This window comes from Cherax quadricarinatus, chromosome 6 (genome assembly GCF_038502225.1).
Source record: "Cherax quadricarinatus isolate ZL_2023a chromosome 6, ASM3850222v1, whole genome shotgun sequence".
In the NCBI taxonomy this organism is placed as follows: domain Eukaryota; kingdom Metazoa; phylum Arthropoda; class Malacostraca; order Decapoda; family Parastacidae; genus Cherax; species Cherax quadricarinatus.
The window spans coordinates 17283986-17302658 of NC_091297.1; the positions used below are offsets into that span (position 1 = coordinate 17283986).

General features: G+C 38.2%; 1 protein-coding gene across 1 annotated transcript in view; it reads left to right on the plus strand.

Moving 5' to 3' along the window:
• Positions 1 to 18673, plus strand: part of UQCR-C1 (Ubiquinol-cytochrome c reductase core protein 1) — a 123553-nt gene that overhangs the window by 44537 nt on the left and 60343 nt on the right. Inside the window, exon 4 of the mRNA XM_070080740.1 lies at positions 9466 to 9617. Within this exon, the coding sequence (XP_069936841.1) occupies positions 9466 to 9617 (152 nt within the window). The remainder of the gene's footprint in view (positions 1 to 9465; positions 9618 to 18673) is intronic.

Consider the following 18673-nt stretch of genomic DNA (forward strand, 5'->3'; position numbering starts at 1 on the left):
GTGTAAGTAGGAGTAGCAAGATATCCCTGTTATCTTAGCGTGTTTATGAGACAGAAAAAGAAACCAGCAATCCTACCATCATGCAAAACAGTTACAGGTTTTTGTTTCACAGTCATCTGGCAGGACGGTAGTACTTCCCTGGGTGGTTGCTGTCTACCAACCTACTGTTCTATTTTCATTGCCTATTATACAAGGTATCTTTGAATCTACCAGAAATTTTTTTAAGTAGTTCTTTATTGTTTATGGTAAATTATTTATATAAATTAGTAACTTTTTTGGAAAACATCAATTCTTGTAGCATTTTGCTGGTGACATTATTCCATGAGGATATTATGAACTGTCATTTTTTGTTAGCATTTTTTCCTTCAAACAAATCTCATCCACTGTAATAGTTACTGTAGCTTAAGAAATTCTTTGGATAGATGAAAAGCAAATTTTGGTACTATGCAACAGCCCTGGTAGATTTATATTGAGTTGAGGGGGGGGGGAGACAATCCATTGAACTAATTTTTTTTTATGTGGGCCAGTGGGCCACAATAGCAGCAGTCAGGTCAAACTGACAATCAGTAGGGAAGTCTGGCTCCGGGTTGAGCTCTGAAGGTAGAAAACTCCCCTTGAAACTGGTTGTAGGTATGTATCTTGTTTACCCAGGCACTCAAATTTAATGTGTGTTAAATCCAAGTAGCTTGAACTTGTAAAGTTTTTATTTTGCATTTTTACATTGATTTTCTGACACAATGCATCATGTCTTATGATGGTAAATCAACTTGTAGTTGAGTGATAAATATGTGAAAGGTAAGAAAAGGCCTGAACCTGACAATAGTGCAGGTGTCAGCAGTGATGCTGAACATCACAAGTGAAACATAAAACTCATTGCCCTATTGATAAAAAGGTGGAATTAACTCAGTAATTGGAATATAGGGCAAGTCACCTATTGATATTGTGGTGGTGGAAAATTAGGTGTATGATGACCCAAAGGAACAAAAAGAAAGAATTTTATGATTACTGCTCTTGAAGGGCAGTGATCTCGTTAGTCAAAAACACGAAGTCTCCTGACTTCTGGCCATCTGTGACAAGTCTGTATTGTTGTTACTTCACTCTGACCAGATGTATAGATCTTCTTTCAACAAACTGGCTGTATCCCACCAAAGCAGGGTATACCTGGAGAGGGTTTTGGGGGTCAACGCCCCACAGCCTGGTTTGAGACCAGGCCTTGTGGTGGATCAGTCTGATCAGCCAGGCTGTTACTGCTGGCTGCACACAAACTGACGTATGAGCCACAGCCCGGCTGGTCAGGTACTGACTTTAGGTGCCTGTCCAGTGCCTTCTTGAAGACAGCCAGGGGTCTATTGGTAATCCCCCTTATGTATGCTGGGAGGCAGTTGAACAGTCTTGGGCCCCTGACACTTACTGTATTCTCTCATTGTAATCGCAGTGCCCCTGCTTTTCACTGGGGGAATGTTGCATCTTCTGCGAAATCTTTTGCTTTCATAGGGAATAATTTTCGTGTGCAAGTTAGGTACTAATCCCTCTAGGATTTTCCAAGTGTATATTATCATGTATCTCTCTCGCCTGTGTTCCAGGGAATACAAATCAAGGGACTTCAACCGTTCCCAGTAATTTAGGTGCCTTATCGTATTATTTGTGCCATGAAAGTTCTTTGTATACTTTTCAGGTCAGCAATTTTGCCTGCCTTGAAAGGGGCAGCTAGTGTACAGCAATATTCCAACCTAGAGAGAACAAACAATTTGAAGAGAATCGTCATGGGCTTGGCATCCCTAGTTTTGAAGGTTCTCATTATCCATCCTATATTTTTCTAGCAGATGTGGTAGATACATTCTTGTGGTCTTTGAAGGCAAGAGCCTCTTGACATTATCACTCCCAGGTCCTTCACATTACTTTTTCGCTCTATTGTATGGTTAGAATTTGTTGTATACCCTGATACAGTTTTAATTTCTTCAAGTTTTCCATATCTGAGTAGTTGAAATTTCTCATCTCTTCGTTGATTGAGATGTAAGCCATAGCTCCACGGAGCTATGGCTTACATCTCTGTCTGTCGGATATGAGGATGAGGAATAGGATAGGAGTGAGTAATGTGCGTTGTGGAACAGAGCTTTTCACCTTAGCTGCCTCGGACTTTACTGTTTACTACTACTCTGTGTTCTGTTTGTTAGGAAGTTATAGATCCATCTACCAACTTTTCCTGTTATTCCTTTATCATGCATGTTGTGTGCTATTAACACTGTAGTCACACTTGTCAAAGGCTTTTGTAAAGTCAGTGTATTCTACATCTGCATTTTGTTTATCATCTATAGCATCCAGGACTTTGTCATAGTGGTCCAGTAGCTGGGACAGGTTTAGACCTGCTCTAAACCTGTGTTGCCCTGGGTTGTGTAATTGATGGGTATCTAGGTGGTTGACGACCTTGCTTCTTAGAACCCTTTCAAAGATTTTTATGATGCAGGATGTTAGTGCTATCTGTCTGTAGTTCTTTGCAATTGCTTTACTGCCACCTTTGGGGAGTGGGGCTATGTCTATTGTTTTTAGTGAGTGTGGGATGACCCCAGTGTCCATGCTTCCTCTCCATAGAATGCTGAAGGCACATGACAGGCTTCTTGCAGTTCTTCATGAATAGAGTTCCATGAGTCTGGGCCTGGGGCAGAGTGCATGGGCATGTCATTTATTGCCCTTTCAAAGTCTTGTGGTGTTAGGATAATATCCAAGATTTTTGAGATGACCAAATTTTGGGTCTCGTTTTTAAAAAATTAATTTAGACTGTCGATCCTCATTCTGGGTAACGGCTCGCTGAACACTGAATTGTATTGAGACTTTAGTATCTCACTCATTTCTTGGCTGTCATCTGTGTATATCCCATCTCACATAAGCAGGGGCCCAATACTGGATGTTGTTCTTCCCATAGATTTGGCATGAGAGAAGAAGTATCTTTTTTTCTCCCAATTTCCTTTATGGCTTTCAGTTCTTCCTGAGATTCTTGTCTCCTGTAAGATTCCTTCAGCTTAAGTTTGATATTTGTTATTTCACTGACCAGTGCCTCTTTCATATTTCAGTTATATTGACTCCCTCTCAGCAGCTCTGTGATTCTTCTTTGTCTGTATAGGGAGCATCTCTTTCTAGTTTATATCTTCTCTTTCTATTTCTTAATGGAATGTGCCTTTAGCAGACCTCAAGAACCACAGAGTTAATTTTTTCTAGGCAAAGGTTTGGATCCGTGTTGTTTAGCATGTCTTCCCAGCTTGTTTCATTTAGGACGTGGTTGACTTGTTCCCATTGTATGTTTTTGTTATTGAAGTTGAATTTTTTGAAGACACCCTCATGACTGCTCTGGAGCCCTGTGCATATATGTCTGTACCTTTGTTACATTGTGACGAGTGTATTGTCTTTGATACGGTTATATTACATATCAGATCGTCGTTGTTGGTGAAGATGAGGTCCAGCATATTTTCTAGTCTTGTAGGCTCTAATATTTGCTAGTTTAAGGTGAAGTTGGTGCAAAGATTTAATAGCTCGTGTGTGTGTGTGAATTTTCATCTGAGCTGTGTCTTGGGATAATCTCTGCTAAAATTATTTGCTGCACACCTCCATTTTAGGTGTCTCAAGTTGAAATCTCTCAGCAGCAAGATATTTGGGGCAGGAGCTGGGAGATTTTCCAGACAGTGGTAAATTTTCAAAAGCTGTTCCTGGAATTACTGAGAAGTTGCATTCGGAGGCTTGTATACAACTACAATGACAAGGTTTTGGCTTTCAATCTTTAATGCCAAAACTTCAGAAGTTTCTCTCTATAAATTTAGTAATGTATATAAGAGGAGTTACTAGCCTCTTGCTCCTGGCATTTTAGTCGCTTCTTATGGCATGTGTGGCTTATGGGGGAAGAATTCTGTTCCACTTCCCCATGGAGATAAAAGGGAAATATAGAAGAACAAGAACTAATTAAGAAAATAAAAGAAAACCCACAGGGGTGTGTGTATATATATGCTTGTACATGCATGTGTACTGCAACCTAAGTGTAAGTAGAAGTAGCAAGATGTGTCTGAAATCTTGCATGTTTATGAGACAATAAAAGAGACACCAGCAATCCTACCATCATGTAAAACGATAACAGGGTTTTGTTTTACATTCACTTGGCAGGATGGTAGTACCTCCCTGGGCAGTTGCTGTCTACCAACCTACTACCTAGGGATTTCTTATCATATTGGCTATACACAAAAAGTGAAGTACTGTACTGTAGTTTTAAAAGGAATAGAACATTGAAGGGAAAAGTTAGCATGTTGGTATGTAGCTGAACAGGTTTAACCCTTTGACTGTCACAAGCTCCTTTCTGAAAATGTCATTATGTGTTGCAAAATTTTTGGAAAAAAAAAATTATTTTTTTCTTATGAAATGATAGAGAATCTTTTCCCGACGGTAATGACACCAAAAGTATGAAATTTGGTCGAAAACTCATGGAATTACACTCCCACGAAGTTAGTGGTCTCGGCGACATATACACAGCGGCGATTTCGCCGATTTTGAGCCCTGTTTTTGGCCAATTCCGTTGTTCCAGTTGACCAAACTCATAGCTACTTGTTTAGAATTCCATCTTTTCTATCAATCGAGTACAAGAAACTGCCCATTTACCGATTTGAACTGCCCAATAAAGTGGTCAGAAATTGGCAATTTGGCCAGTTTTACGCAAATTAAAAAAGATGCCAGTTTCAAAATAGGGTCCAGAATAAATAATGTAGACATTCTTGGCACTAAAATAACATATCCTCTGTTCATTAGTCATGTCTCTAGGCCCCTCTTGTATTACTATTGCTTTCTATTTTGATTTTTATTCATACAAAATTTACTGTTACGCAAACTACTGCATTATTGTAAAAATAGTATAAATAATATCAGTGCACTAGTGAGAGAATATTAGACTCCCCAGTTGACGTGTATTGGACGTGTGGTGTGATTTCCTTGCTCTTGAACATTGGTAAAAATCAAATATTTCCGCTACTTTGAGCTCAATTTCAAGGTCGTTTTCATCGTGAAACTAATCAAAATCATCTCTATTTCTGCAATATGTTTTCCATTTTATCACGCAAGACCATGAAAACGAGAATACAACGATAAATACTATACGAAAATACACCTCAAAGTCGGCGTTTTAATCCTAAAAAACGGTCAGTTTTTTTCTCATTATGCACTGCGCGCTGCAGGATATTTTTGTGGTGCACACTGACCACACACACCCATTCTCACATGTGGGCCTACCAGCTTTCTCCTGCTTGATTTGAAGCCGCTAGTATTATTGAGTATATATACATCCGAAAGACTGGCTCGTAAGACGTATATATACGACCAAAACAGTCAAAGGGTTAAATCCCATGGAATATACATGTATTGGGTTAAGGGTAGATTCAGGGTTCCCGCGCGCGGAGCAAAAAAAAATCGAAAATATATGAAAAATGAGTTATTGTTACCAAAAAATAGCTGAACTTTCTGGCTACACGCTGGTATAATTATTATCCTTGTACGATGTTTCTAAAAGGAATTACAGCCATTTATAACAGGCATGGTGACAGCGCTGATGCAACATATTGCGTAAGAAGCGCTGACTCGGCTTTGTTGAAGTTTTTGTTACGTTTTTCCCCGTGTTATTTTTATCGTTTTCGTATATCTTTGTGTAAAATATAATACAAATTCACCATCTGAGATTATTCCCGAGTGGGCGGAGCTAATATGGTCACGGCACCAATCGGGAACCCCTGGGAATAGTGCACAAAATGGCCGACACCTCCAGCCAACAAAATATTCCATACCCACGCTAATATCAATTATAAGGCTTATTTATCTATCACAATTGATCTATTATGATATAATGCAATATAATAATAGCATATAAACATAAAAAGTACACCTTAAAAAAAAATATATAGCATAATATGACGCCCCAAGGAAAAAATTTCTATCGATATTTCCCCTGAAGGTGAAGAGAGGGTCCGACCTCTCTCATCAGTGATGAGAGAAAACGGATTTACAATGGTTAACTGTAATAAACACTCGTAGGTCGCGCAAAAAGTGTAAAAAAAAGCAAATTTTTCGGGGAAAAAAATTATTTCCCGGGCAGCGGGGGTGCCGCGCGCTTCGGCCTATATCTCGAAAGTAACTTATTTACCTATTTATGGGAAGATCACCTTTATTTATGATTGAATTGACTTGATTTCTCACAACAAACATAGGAGAATGATTGTTTTACGAGGTAGCGATCGTGTTTCCGAACTATCCAAAATATTTTTAGATTTATGTGAACAACAAGGCCGACATCTTCCAATATATCAAAAAAGTTATGAAACTTTATTTTTTTTTAGCATGAAGATAAGGTTTATTTTAGAATTGAAATCGACATTTGATGGAATTAGAGGTGTTCTATCAGCAGCAAGTGTCAAAACCACTTTTTCAAGTACCACTGAGAAGGACTTCCCTGCCAAATGTAATTTTTCGTAAATTTTGCATATTTCATTTCCCTTTTGGCCGATATGATTGAAACTTCAGCAAAGGCTCTTTAATATAAGCTTCTAATAGTACACCAAAAATGAACGTAATCGGTTCATAAAAAAAAAAATGTCGTTAAAATGCGGACCGCTGCCGTCCTTAAAACTGCATTTGAGAAAGCGTTTAACAGATCAAAATATCCCAGAAACAACTTGATTTTTAGTGTCTTTTCTTTATTTAATGATTTTTTTAACCCTTTCAGGGTTGAAAGGCCCTCTCCTAAACTAACCCTTTCAGGGTCGAAAGGCCCTCTCCTAAACTTGTTCTCAGGGTCGAATATTTTTCGAAAAAAAAAAAAATTTCTTATGAAATGATAGAGAATCTTTTCCCGATCAAAATGACACCAAAAGTATGAAATTTGATGTAAAACTTAGGGAATTATGCTCTCGCGAAGTTAGCGGTCTCGACAGTGTTTACGCATCGGCGATTTCGCCCACTTTGAGCCCTATTTTTGGCCAATTCCTGTGTACTAGTCGACAATAATATTTATTTCACTAGAACTCCATTTTTTCTATCGAGTGAGTACAAGAAACCACCCATTTACCAATTTCAACTATCCAATAAAGTGGTTAGAAATTGGCAATTTTGCCAATTTCACACAAATTTCAATAGATGCCAATTTCCAAATATGGGCCAGAATAAACAAGAAAGACATTCCTGGCGCTAAAATAACAAGTTCTCTGTTCATTAGTCACATCCCCAGGCCCCTCTTAATTTCTTCTGCTTTCCACTTAGAATTTTTATTCTTACAAAAAATAGAAGATTTACTGTTACGCAGACTACTGCATTATTGTAGAAATGATATAAATAAAGAATATTAAACTCGCCAGTTGACGTGTATTGGACGCTTGGCACGATTTGTTTACTTTTGAACTTTGGTAAAAATCGAACATTTCTGCTACTTTGAGCTCAATTTCAAGGTACTTTTCATTGTAAAACCAGTCAAAATCATCTCAATTTCTGTAAAGTGTCTTCCATTCTATAAAATGAGACCAGTAAAACTAGAATACAACCATAAATAACATAAGAAAATACAGTGCAAAGTCGCTGTTGTAATCCAAAAACACGGTCAGTTTTTTTTTTCTCATTATGCACTGTGTGCTGCAGGATTTTTTTTTAATACTGCTCACACTGACCACATAGACCCATTCTTTCATATGTAGGCCTACCAGCTTTCTCTCGCTAGATTTGAGGGCGGTAGAGTTTAGGCATACTATTACGTCAATAACCCTGGTGCGTAAGCCGTACTAGTACGTCGAACACCCTGAAAGGGTTAATAGGCAATAGAAAGAATATTCCTTGTTTTATTCATTGAGGTGCCAGATATTTTGTTTTTTTTGTTTTTTTGCACTTAAATTATTCTGTTTGGCTAGCTTTATGTAATTTTTTTTCGTATTGCTCCATGTTTGCTAACAGTACAATTTATTCATTGTGTATTTTTACTCAAAACTTTCCCTAAAACACCTTAATTTGGACACTGGTCAGTGCCTCTTACTGATTTAGACACCGCTTGTTCATTCCAAGTCTAAAGTAAATCAAACAGGTGTCTTGGGGAAGAGGAATATTGGAATAAGGTTATACGATACAATGGTACCTCAACTTATGAACTTAATTCGTTCCAGAATGCTGTTCGAGTGCCAATGCCAAACGAATTTGTTCCCATAAGGAATAACGTAAATTGGATTAGTCCATTTCAGACCCCCAAATATTCACTTATGCAAACACACTTACATAATTGTTCGAGTTGGGAGCAGTTCAAAACTCTAGGTACCACTGTACTTCAAATTTGTCTTTGGTTAAACTTCATTTAAATTATGCTGCTCAGTTCTAGTCTTCATGTTACATGATGGACATAAATAAGTGCACTTGAAAATATACAAAGTAGGATAACAAAATTGAGTTCATGTATTAAAATTCTAAATCTTTCCTACAAAGATGGACAGAAGGCGCTGAACTTGCATTCTCTGAAAATGCGTAAAATTAGGGAATATATGATTGAGGGGTCAAGGAATTGTTATGTGCAAGAGACTTAGACATTCAGCAAGCATGTGTGAGCATGTTAGATAGGAATGAGCAGAAGCAAGTGATTTTTATGACTTGACATGCTGTTGGAGTATGAGCAAGGTAACATTTATGAAGGGATTCAGGGAAACTGGTTGGCTGGACTTAAGTCCTGGAGGTGGGTAATACAGTGTCTGCACTCTCATGGAGGGCTGGGGATATTTGCAGTTTTGAATTGTAGTATCAACTTCCCTCTGGTAAGTCAGTGATAGTAAATGATGGTGAAAGTGTTGATCCTTTATTTGGGTCACCCCACCTCAGTGGGAGAGGGCTAGCTTGTAAAAAAAAAAAAAGTGTACATATGGAAAAGAGGAATGAATAAAGGGAATATACAGTGGACCCCCGCCTAATGAACGCATCGCATAACGTTAAATCCGTCTTATGAAGCATTTGAACGCGAAAATTTTGGCAAGATTTTTTTTTTTTTTTTTTTTTTTTTTTAAAGTGCATTGATGTTATCAAAATTTGCTATACTACATATGTAGATTTTGCTTAATAAACCTAAATATTAAAGTTTAACAATTGGTCGGAATTACTTGACTCGGCTCGCCAGCTCTTCCCTTTAAGGTTGGATGATTAGGTTCCTACTGTACTCATTTTGCTGCTGTGTGATCCCTACGGGTTAACCATTTTCTAGTGAATTTAATCTTAAAATTGTTTTCATAAAAATTTATCTAGTGTCATGACAATGTGCTTTGAATTGTGGTCATTATTGAGGTTGATATAGGTAAAGGTGATGCATGCTTCAGGGTTTATTGTATGTTTTAAGTTTTTGTTAGCAGCAGTATACTATTGTTGGTTATTTTGTTATTCCTTCTTTTGATATTTTAACTCTATATTGTCTTTATCCTGATCTATTACTAGGCAGAAATTGAACGAGAACGTGGAGTCATTCTGCGCGAGATGCAAGAAGTTGAAAGCAACCTTCAAGAGGTTGTCTTTGACCATCTTCATGCTGTAGCATTTCAAGGAACACCTCTTGGGCGTACAATTCTTGGACCAACCAAGAACATAAAGTGAGTTTACTCATCATTATTATTATTAGACTTTTCTCAGTATAGCATACATTCTTTTCAAATACCTGTTTTCAGTGTTAGATAACTGACAGTCAGTTTCATTAAACTTATATTAATATGAGTTATTTGAAATGAAATGGATTTCAACTAAAATAATTGTGAATAATAAGAACCATCTCTATGGGGAAGTGGAACAGAATTCTTCCTCCGTAAGCTAAGTGTGTCATAAAAGGTGACTAAGATGCCGGAAGCAAGGGTCTAGTAACCCCTTCTCCTGTATAAATTGTTAAATTTAAAAAGAGAAACTTTCACTTTTCATTTTAGGCCACCCTGCCTCGATGGGATATGGCCAGTTTGATGAAAAAGAAAACTAAGAACCATACATTTTCTAATGTTTTCAAGATGTTTCATGCTCAGAATGTTTCTAAATGCTTTACATTCAAGATTTCATGTAAAGAGACTGATAAAAAATTAAATACAGCAGATCCTTGAGTAACGTGCAGGCTGATGATAAAAATTGGCATAAAATATTAACCAAAGTAAAGAATATGTGAGAAAAATTGAGTTATATTCCTTGGACCTTCAGAAAAGCCAGACAATTTTTTTTTTTACAAAATGTGCTAAAATGTCAAAAGAAGCAACTTTATTTTACCTCAAAATTTGGTTGCTGTTGCTTATGTGCAGTAGTGTAGTTTGTGTTATGTGGCCCTGATTAATACCTGTATAGACCTATGGTAGGCAATATCTTGCTACTACCATCACTACCTGCTATTAACATTGATAAAAATAAGACATTTCCTTATCAAATTGTGCAAAGTGCCTAAGAATTCACTAAAATTATATCAGACCTAAACTAAAGACAAATACATACGAGAAAATAATAACCAAGAATAATGAACTGTATGAGTTCTTCTTGTGATTGTTGTGATAGTGGTTTTAAGAGCCATCACAGCATGTGTTGTATTGCCAGTGGTTTAGAGGGTAGCTGGGTAAATATGACACAAACTGTAGTGGACTTAACACTTTCACTGTCGGCCAGATTGATTTGTGTTAGCAGGATCAGTGTTGGTGCTGTAGATCAATGCATAATTCATAACACACTCAAATTTGCTATGAGTAGCAAATTTTGGCCTGGACATTAAAAAATGGTTTGTATTAATGTAGTAGAATTACTGACAGTCTTCCTCTTTCAGCAAACTGGTCGTATCCCACTGAGGCAGGGTGGCCCAAAAAGAAAATGAAAATTTCTCTTTTAAATTTAGTAATTTATACAGAAGGGGTTACTAGCCCCTTGCTCTCGGCACTTTAGTCGCCTCTTATGATACGCATGGCTTACGGAGGAAGAATTCTGTTCTACTTTCCCATGGAGATAAGAGGAAATAAACAAGAGGAACTAGTAAGAAAATAGAAGGAAATCCAGAGGGGCGTGTATATATATGCTTGTACATTCATGTGTAGTGTGACCTAAGTGTAAGTAGAAGTAGCAAGGCATACCTGAAATCTTGCATGTTTATGAGATAGAAAAGACACCAGCAATCCTCCATGTAAAACAATTACAGGTTTCCGTTTTATACTCATTGGCAGGACGGTAGTACCTCCCTGGGTGGTTGCTATCTACCAACCTACTACCTAGGAATTGCCAACAAAATGTTAAGTAAAAAGACACAAGTGCAACTAATGTGACATATTATTGTAGCAATGTTTTGCTCTCCAGGAGCTTTGTCAAGCTGTGACAATGGCTTGACAAAGCTATTGAAGCTATTGCTTGGATAGCTTAAAAATAGGTTGGGCAAATATTTTTGGTTGTATTTGAGGCAGCCTGTTACACTGTTCCTCCTCTTTTATGTTCTTGTGTAATATCAGCAGCAGCAACTATTTGAGAGCAAAGTTTGCTGTTTTGAGGAGGATTCTACTAAGACTTCAGAGATGATGAAGCTGCCTTTATTTTGCTTAATTGTGTTAGAAATAGTGATCATTAACCCCTGTTTCTAACACAGTTAAGCAAAATAAACAGCGATTAACCCTTTGAGGGTCGACAGGCCCTCTCCGAAACTCGTTCTCAGGGTCGGCCAAATTTCAAAAAAAAAAAAAATTATTTTTCTTATGAAAAAATAGAGTTTTTTTTTCTAAACATTATAGGATAAACAAAAAAAATTTACCATCAATACTTACGGAGATATGGATGCATGAAGTTTGCAGAAAATGAGCCGCGTATGGCAACAGCGGCGACTGCCGCTCACCCGGTAAACTTTAGTTTACTTGTATTTGAAGGTTTGTTGTTTTTTTCACTATTTTATTTTTTCACATAACTTATGTGGCCTATGAGACCAAAGTAAGGTGCAATGTACATATATACACTCGTTGTATACAACACAATAAGCACACAAACATAATTATCAATATATTGTTTACAAAACTTGTTTACAAAAACAAACAATACAAAACATTGTTTATTATTATTGTTCTATAATATATATACCAATATACAGTCACTGAACATATTCCTATTAGTTCTGCGGCTTGTGGAACTCTGAAACATGGTGTCATACACAATGGTGTTTTATCTTTCTCCCTCATTCTATCTCTTTCAATCTGTCTCTCTCTTTCTATCTGTCTATCTATCTCTGTCTCACAGGTACACATAAATACAAGTATACATAGTATAAATTACCTAGGATAACCCAAGAAATCCAGACAAAGTGCTATACTCTGCTTGAAGATGTGAGTAAAAATGATGACACAGTCTTGTGGCTCTCTGAGACAGAGAGCTAGACGGATAGACAGATAGACAGGGAGCTTGACAGACAGACAAATAGACAGACAGAAATGTTAGTGTACCAGTACCAGTGTACTAGTGTTCCACCCTCCTCCTCCTCTTCTTCCTCTTCCTCCTCTTCCCCCTACTCTTCCTCATACTCTTCCTCTTCCTCCTCTTCCTCTTCCTCCTACTCTTCCTCTTCCTCCTCCTCCTCTTCCTCCTCCTCCTCTTCTTCCTCTTCCTCCTACTCTTCCTCCTCCTCCTCTTCTTCCTCTTCCTCCTCTTCCCCCTAATCTTCCTCGTACTATTCCTCTTCCTCCTCCTCTTCCTCTTATTCCTCTTCCTCCTACTCTTCCTCTTCCTTCTCCTCCTCTTCCTCCTCCTCCTCTTCCTCCTCCTCCTCTTCTTCCTCTTCCCCCTACTCCTTCTCCTCCTTGTCCATAGTGTAAATTACAAGGAGTCCGCAGCTGTCAAAGTGACATATTGGCTCATTACTCTTTCCCCCTCGGCCTGTCAAAACAATGGGGTCGGATGCTGCTTCCCCTCCTCCATTCTATCTAATTATCTTTCTCCCTCATTCTATCTGTCTGTCTATCTCTGTCTCACAGGTACACATAAATACAAGAATACATGGTATAAATTACCTAGGATAACCCAAGAAACCCAGACAAAGTGCTATACTCTGCTTGAAGATGTGAGTAAAAGTGATGACGCAGTCTTGTGGCTCTCTGAGACAGAGAGCTAGATGGATAGACAGGGAGCTTGACAGACAGGCAAATAGACAGACAGAAATGTTAGTATACCAGCAAAAACAAAGGGAGGGCGATGTTCATCTCATCTTTTGGCATCAGCTCTACCCTCATTTACCCTCATCAAACGTCAGCACTTATCAGATGTTATCTCCCCTTATCTTGTTACTGTCATGGGTGAACATTTATTATTACATATTATTATTATTACCTATTATTATTATTATTATGTATTATTATTATTATTATTATTATTATTATTATTATTATTATTATTATTATTATTATTATTATTATGTATTATTATTATTATGTATTATTATTATGTATTATTGTTATCATTACGTATTCTTCTTCTTCCTCCTCCTCCTCCTCTTCCTCCTCCTCCTCTTCTTCCTCCTCCTCCTCCTCCTCTAATTCTTCCTCCTCCTCCTCCTCCTCCTCCTCCTCTGCCTCCTCCTCCTCTTGCCTCCTCCTCCTCTTGCCTCCTCCTCCTCTTGCCTCCTCCTCCTCTTGCCTCCTCCTCCATTCTTGGAACAAGTTTGAAGATCTTGTAGTTCATAATCACTATCATTATCATCACCAATGCTCACATCTGAGTCTGGGATTTTGGGAAATAGGAGTTTCCTCTTTGATTCTGGTACAACTGAACGACGGCCCAGCACCAGAGGTGGAAGGCTGTGGGTTGTCTGGGTTTTCCTCACTATTACCCATATTATGGTCATTAGTTTCGGTCAAAACCTCACCAGAACCTTGAAACTCATCTTCACTGTCACTTCCATCTGTATTAGAACTGTCACTGGGGAACAAAAGTGTCCCAATTCGCCGAGGAGTGAGGAACTTCTTACCACAGGGCACGGTGGAAATTGTGTACTATGATGGCATTCCCACAATGCACCACTGGGTCCCAGATTTTTTTCCTACTGCGCACACCCACCACACAGACCCATTCTCTCACATCTAGGCTTATCAGCCTTTTCCTGTGAGATTTGAGGCCGCTAGAATTTATGCATACTAGTACGACAAAAACAAAAACCCCTACGCGTAAGACCTACTAGTACTACGAAAACCCTCAAAGGGTTAATGATCACTTCTTCTAATTACTGTTTCTAACGCAATTAAGCAAAATACTGTAAAGGTAGAAAGTTGAAAGTGAACATAGATAAGAGTAAGGTGATGAGGGTATCAAACAATTTAGATAAAGGAAAATTGGATATCACATTTGAGGGAGGGAGTATGGAAGAAGTGAATGTTTTCAGATATTTGGGAGTTAACATGTCAGCAGATGGGTTTATGAAGAATGAGATTAACCATAGAATTGGTGAAGGAAAAAAGGTGAGTAGTGCATTGAGGTATCTGTGGAGACAAAGAACTTTATCCATGGAGGCAAAGAAGGGAATGTAAGAGAGTATAGTGGTACCAACACTCTTATATGGATGTGAAGCATAGGTTGTAAATACTGCAGCGAGCAGGTGGCTGGAGGCACTGGAGATGTTGTATCTGAGGGCTACGTGTGGTGTGAATATTATGCAGAGAATTCAGTGTGTGGAAATTAGGAGGGGGTGCGGAGTTACTAAAAGTAGTATTAGTCATAGGGCTGAAGAGGGACTGTTGAGGTGGTTTGGTCATTTAGAGAGAATGGAACAAAGTAGAATGACTTGGAGAGTATATAAATCTGTAGGGGATGGAAGGCAGGGTAGGGGTCCTCTCCAAAATGGTTGGAGGGTGAGGGTAAAGGATGTTTTGTGGGCGAGGGGCTTGAACTTCCAGCAAGCTTGTGTGAGCTTTTTAGATAGGAGTGAATGGAGATAAATGGTTTTTGGGATCTGACGAACTTTTGGAGTGTGAGCAGGGTAATTATTTTCTGAAGGGATTCAGGGAAACTGGTTAGCCGGACTTGAGTCCTGGAAATGGGAAGTACAATGCCTGCACTGTAAAGGAGAGGTTCGGGATATTGGCAGTTTGGAGGGACGTCTAAGCTGTCATATATGAGCGCCTCTGCAAAGACAGTGATTATGTATGAGTGATGGTGAAAGTGTTTTTTCTTTTTGGGTCACCCTGCCTCGGTGGGATCGTCCGACGTGTTAAAAATTTTTTTTATGCTATCTAAGCAATAGCTTTAATAACCTTTCTACTCATGTACAAGCTGCCTTTTACCACTGGTATCATTACTATTTCCTCCACTAGTACTACAACTACTACACCTCATTTGAAGCCTTTACAGTGGACCTCCGAGTTTTGTGATTAATCTGTTTGAGAGTCTGCCGAAAGTTGGAATTCATAAATGTCGAAACCATTTTCCCCACAAGAAATAATGTTAGTCCAATTAATCTGTTCCTGACACCCAAAAATATTAAAAAAATTATTTCTTTTACAGATTTAATCCTTTGAGGGTTTTGGCCGTACTAGTACTGCTTACGACCCAGGGTTTTTGACGTACTAGTATGCCTAAATTCTAGCGCCCTCAAATCTAGCGGGAGAAAGCTGGTAGGAATACATATGAAAGAATGGGTCTATGTGGTCAGTGTGCGCAGTATAAAAAAAAATCCTGCAGCACACAGTGCATAATGAGAAAAAAAAAGACTTTGACCGTGTTTTTGGAATAAAACAGCGACTTTGCACTGTATTTTCGTATGGTATTTATTGTTGTATTCTAGTTTTCTTGGTCTCATTTTATAGAATGGAAGACATATTACAGAAATTGAGATGATTTTGACTGGTTTTACAATGAATAGTACCTTGAAATTGAGTTCGAAGTAGCAGAAATGTTTGATTTTTACCAAAGTTCAAAAGTAAACAAATCGTGCCAAGCGTCCAATACACATCAACTGATGAGTCTAATATTCTTTCACAAGTGTGCTGATATTATTTATACCATTTCTACACTAATGCAGTAGTCTGCATAACAGTAAATCTTCTATTTTTTGTAAGAATAAAAATTCAAAGTGGAAAGCCAAAGAAATATAAGAAGGGCCTGGGGATGTGACTAACAAACAGAGGAAATGTTATTTTAGTGCCAGGAATGTCTTTCTTGTTTATTCTGGACCCTATTTGGAAATTGGCATCTTTTGAAATTTGTGTGAAATTGGCAAAATTGCTAAATTCTGACCACTGTATTGGATAGTTGAAATCAGTAAATGGGTGGTTTCTTGTACTCATTCAATAGAAAAATGGAGTTCTAGAGAAATAGTTACGATTTTTGTCGACTAGTACACTGGAATTGTCCGAAAATAGGGCTCAAAGTGGGCAAAATCGCCAATGCGTCAACATCGTCGAGACTGCTAACTTCACGAGAGCATAATTCTGCAAGTTTTCCATCAAATTTCATACTTTTCGTGTCATTATGATCGGGAAAAGATTTTGTATCTTCTCATAAGAAAAAATAATTTTTTTTTTTTTAAATTTGGCCGACCCTGAGAACAAGTCTCGGAGAGGGCCTGTCGACCCTCAAAGGGTTAATACAGATTTATAGGTAGTAGGTTGGTAGACAGCAAACACCCAGGGGATAACTACCGTCCTGCCAAGAGTGTGTGAAACTAAAGCCTGTAATTGTTTTACATGATGGTAGGATTGCTGGTGTCTTTTGTCTGTCATAAATATGCAAGATTACAGGTATGTCTTGCTACTTCTACTTACACTTAGGTCACACTACACATACATGTACATGTTTATTTATACACACTCATCTGAGTTTTCTTTGATTTTATCTTAATAGTTCTTGGTCTTATTACTTTTCCTTTTATATCCATGGGGAAGTGGAATGAGAATCTTTCCTCCGTAAGCCATGCGTGTTGTAAAAGTCAACTAAAATGCCGGGAACAATGGGCTAGTAACCCCTTTTCCTGTAATAATTACCAAAAAGAATAAGAAGAAAATTGTCAAAGTGGGAAGTCTGAATGTGCATGGATGTTGTGCAAATGATAAGAGAGATGATTGTGGATGTTATGAATGAGAAGAAGCTGGTTGTCCTGGATAAAAGGTTGATGGGTAGGCTCCAGGATGTACACGTTTATGGAGGGGCAACTGATATATCGGATCATTATTTAGTTGTAGCTACAGTTAGAGTAAGAGGTAGATGGGAAAAGAGGAAAATGGCAACAACAAGCAAGAGGGAGGTGAAAGTGTATAAACTAAGGGAGGAGGAAGTTCGGGTGAGATATAAGCAACTATTGACAGAAAGGTGGGCTGGTGCAAGTATGGGTAGTGGGGGGTTGAAGAGGGTTGGAATAGTTTTAAAAATGCAGTATTAGAATGTGGGGCAGAAGTTTGTGGTTATAGGAGGGTGGGTGCAGGAGGAAAGAGGAGTGATTGGTGGAATGATGAAGTAAAGGGTATGATAAAAGAGAAAAAGTTAGCTTATGAGAGGTTTTTACAAAGCAGAAGTGTTAGAAGAAGAGTAGAGTATATGGAGAGTAAAAGAAAGGTGAAGAGAGTGGTGAGAGAGTGCAAAAGGAGAGTAGATGATAGAGTGGGATAGGCACTGTCAAGAAATTTTAATGAAAATAAAAAAAAAAATTTGGAGTGAGTTAAACAAGTTAAGAAAGCCTAGAGAATGAATGGATTTGTCAGTTAAAAACAGAGTAGGGGAGTTAGTAGATGGGGAGATGGAGGTTTTGGGTAAATAGCGAGAATATTTTGAGGAACTTTTAAATGTCGACGAAGAAAGGGAGGCAGTAATTTCATGCACTGGCCAGGGGGGGTATACCATCTTTTAGGAGTGAAGAAGAACAGGATGTGAGTGTGGGGGAGGTGTGTGAGGCATTACGTAGAATGAAAGAGGGTAAAGCAGCTGGAACTGACGGGATCATGACAGAAATGTTAAAAGCAGGGGGGGATGTAGTGTTGGAGTGGTTGGTATTTTTGTTTAATAAATGTATGAAAGAGGGAAAGGTACCTAGGGATTGGCAGAGAGCATGTATAGTCCTTTTATATAAAGGGAAGGGGGACAAAAGAGATTGTAAAAATTTTAGAGGAAGAAGTTTACCGAGTATACCAGGAAAAGTGTATGGTAGGGTTATAATTGAAAGAATTAGAGGTAAGACAAAATGTAGGATTGTGGATGAGCAAGGAGGTTTTAGAGTGGGTAGGGGATGTGTAGATCGTGTTTACATTGAAGCATATATGTGAACAGTATTTAGATACAGGTAGGGAAGTTTTTATTGCATTTTTGGATTTAGAAAAGGCACATGATAGAGTGGATAGGGGAGCAATGTGGGAGATGTTGCAAGTATATGGAATAGGTGGTAAGTTACTAAATGCTGTAAAGAGTTTTTATGAGGATAGTGAGGCTCAGGTTAGGGTGTGTAGAAGAGAGGGAGACTACTTCCCAGTAAAAGTAGGTCCTAGACAGGGATGTGTAATGTCACCATGGTTGTTTAATATATTAATAGATGGGGTTGTAAAAGAAGTAAATGCTAGGGTGTTGGGGAAAGGAGTGGGATTAAATTATGGGGAATCAAATACAAAATGGGAGTTGACACAGTTGTTTTTTGCTGATGATACTGTGCTTATGGGAGATTCTAAAGAAAAATTGCAAAGGTTAGTGGATG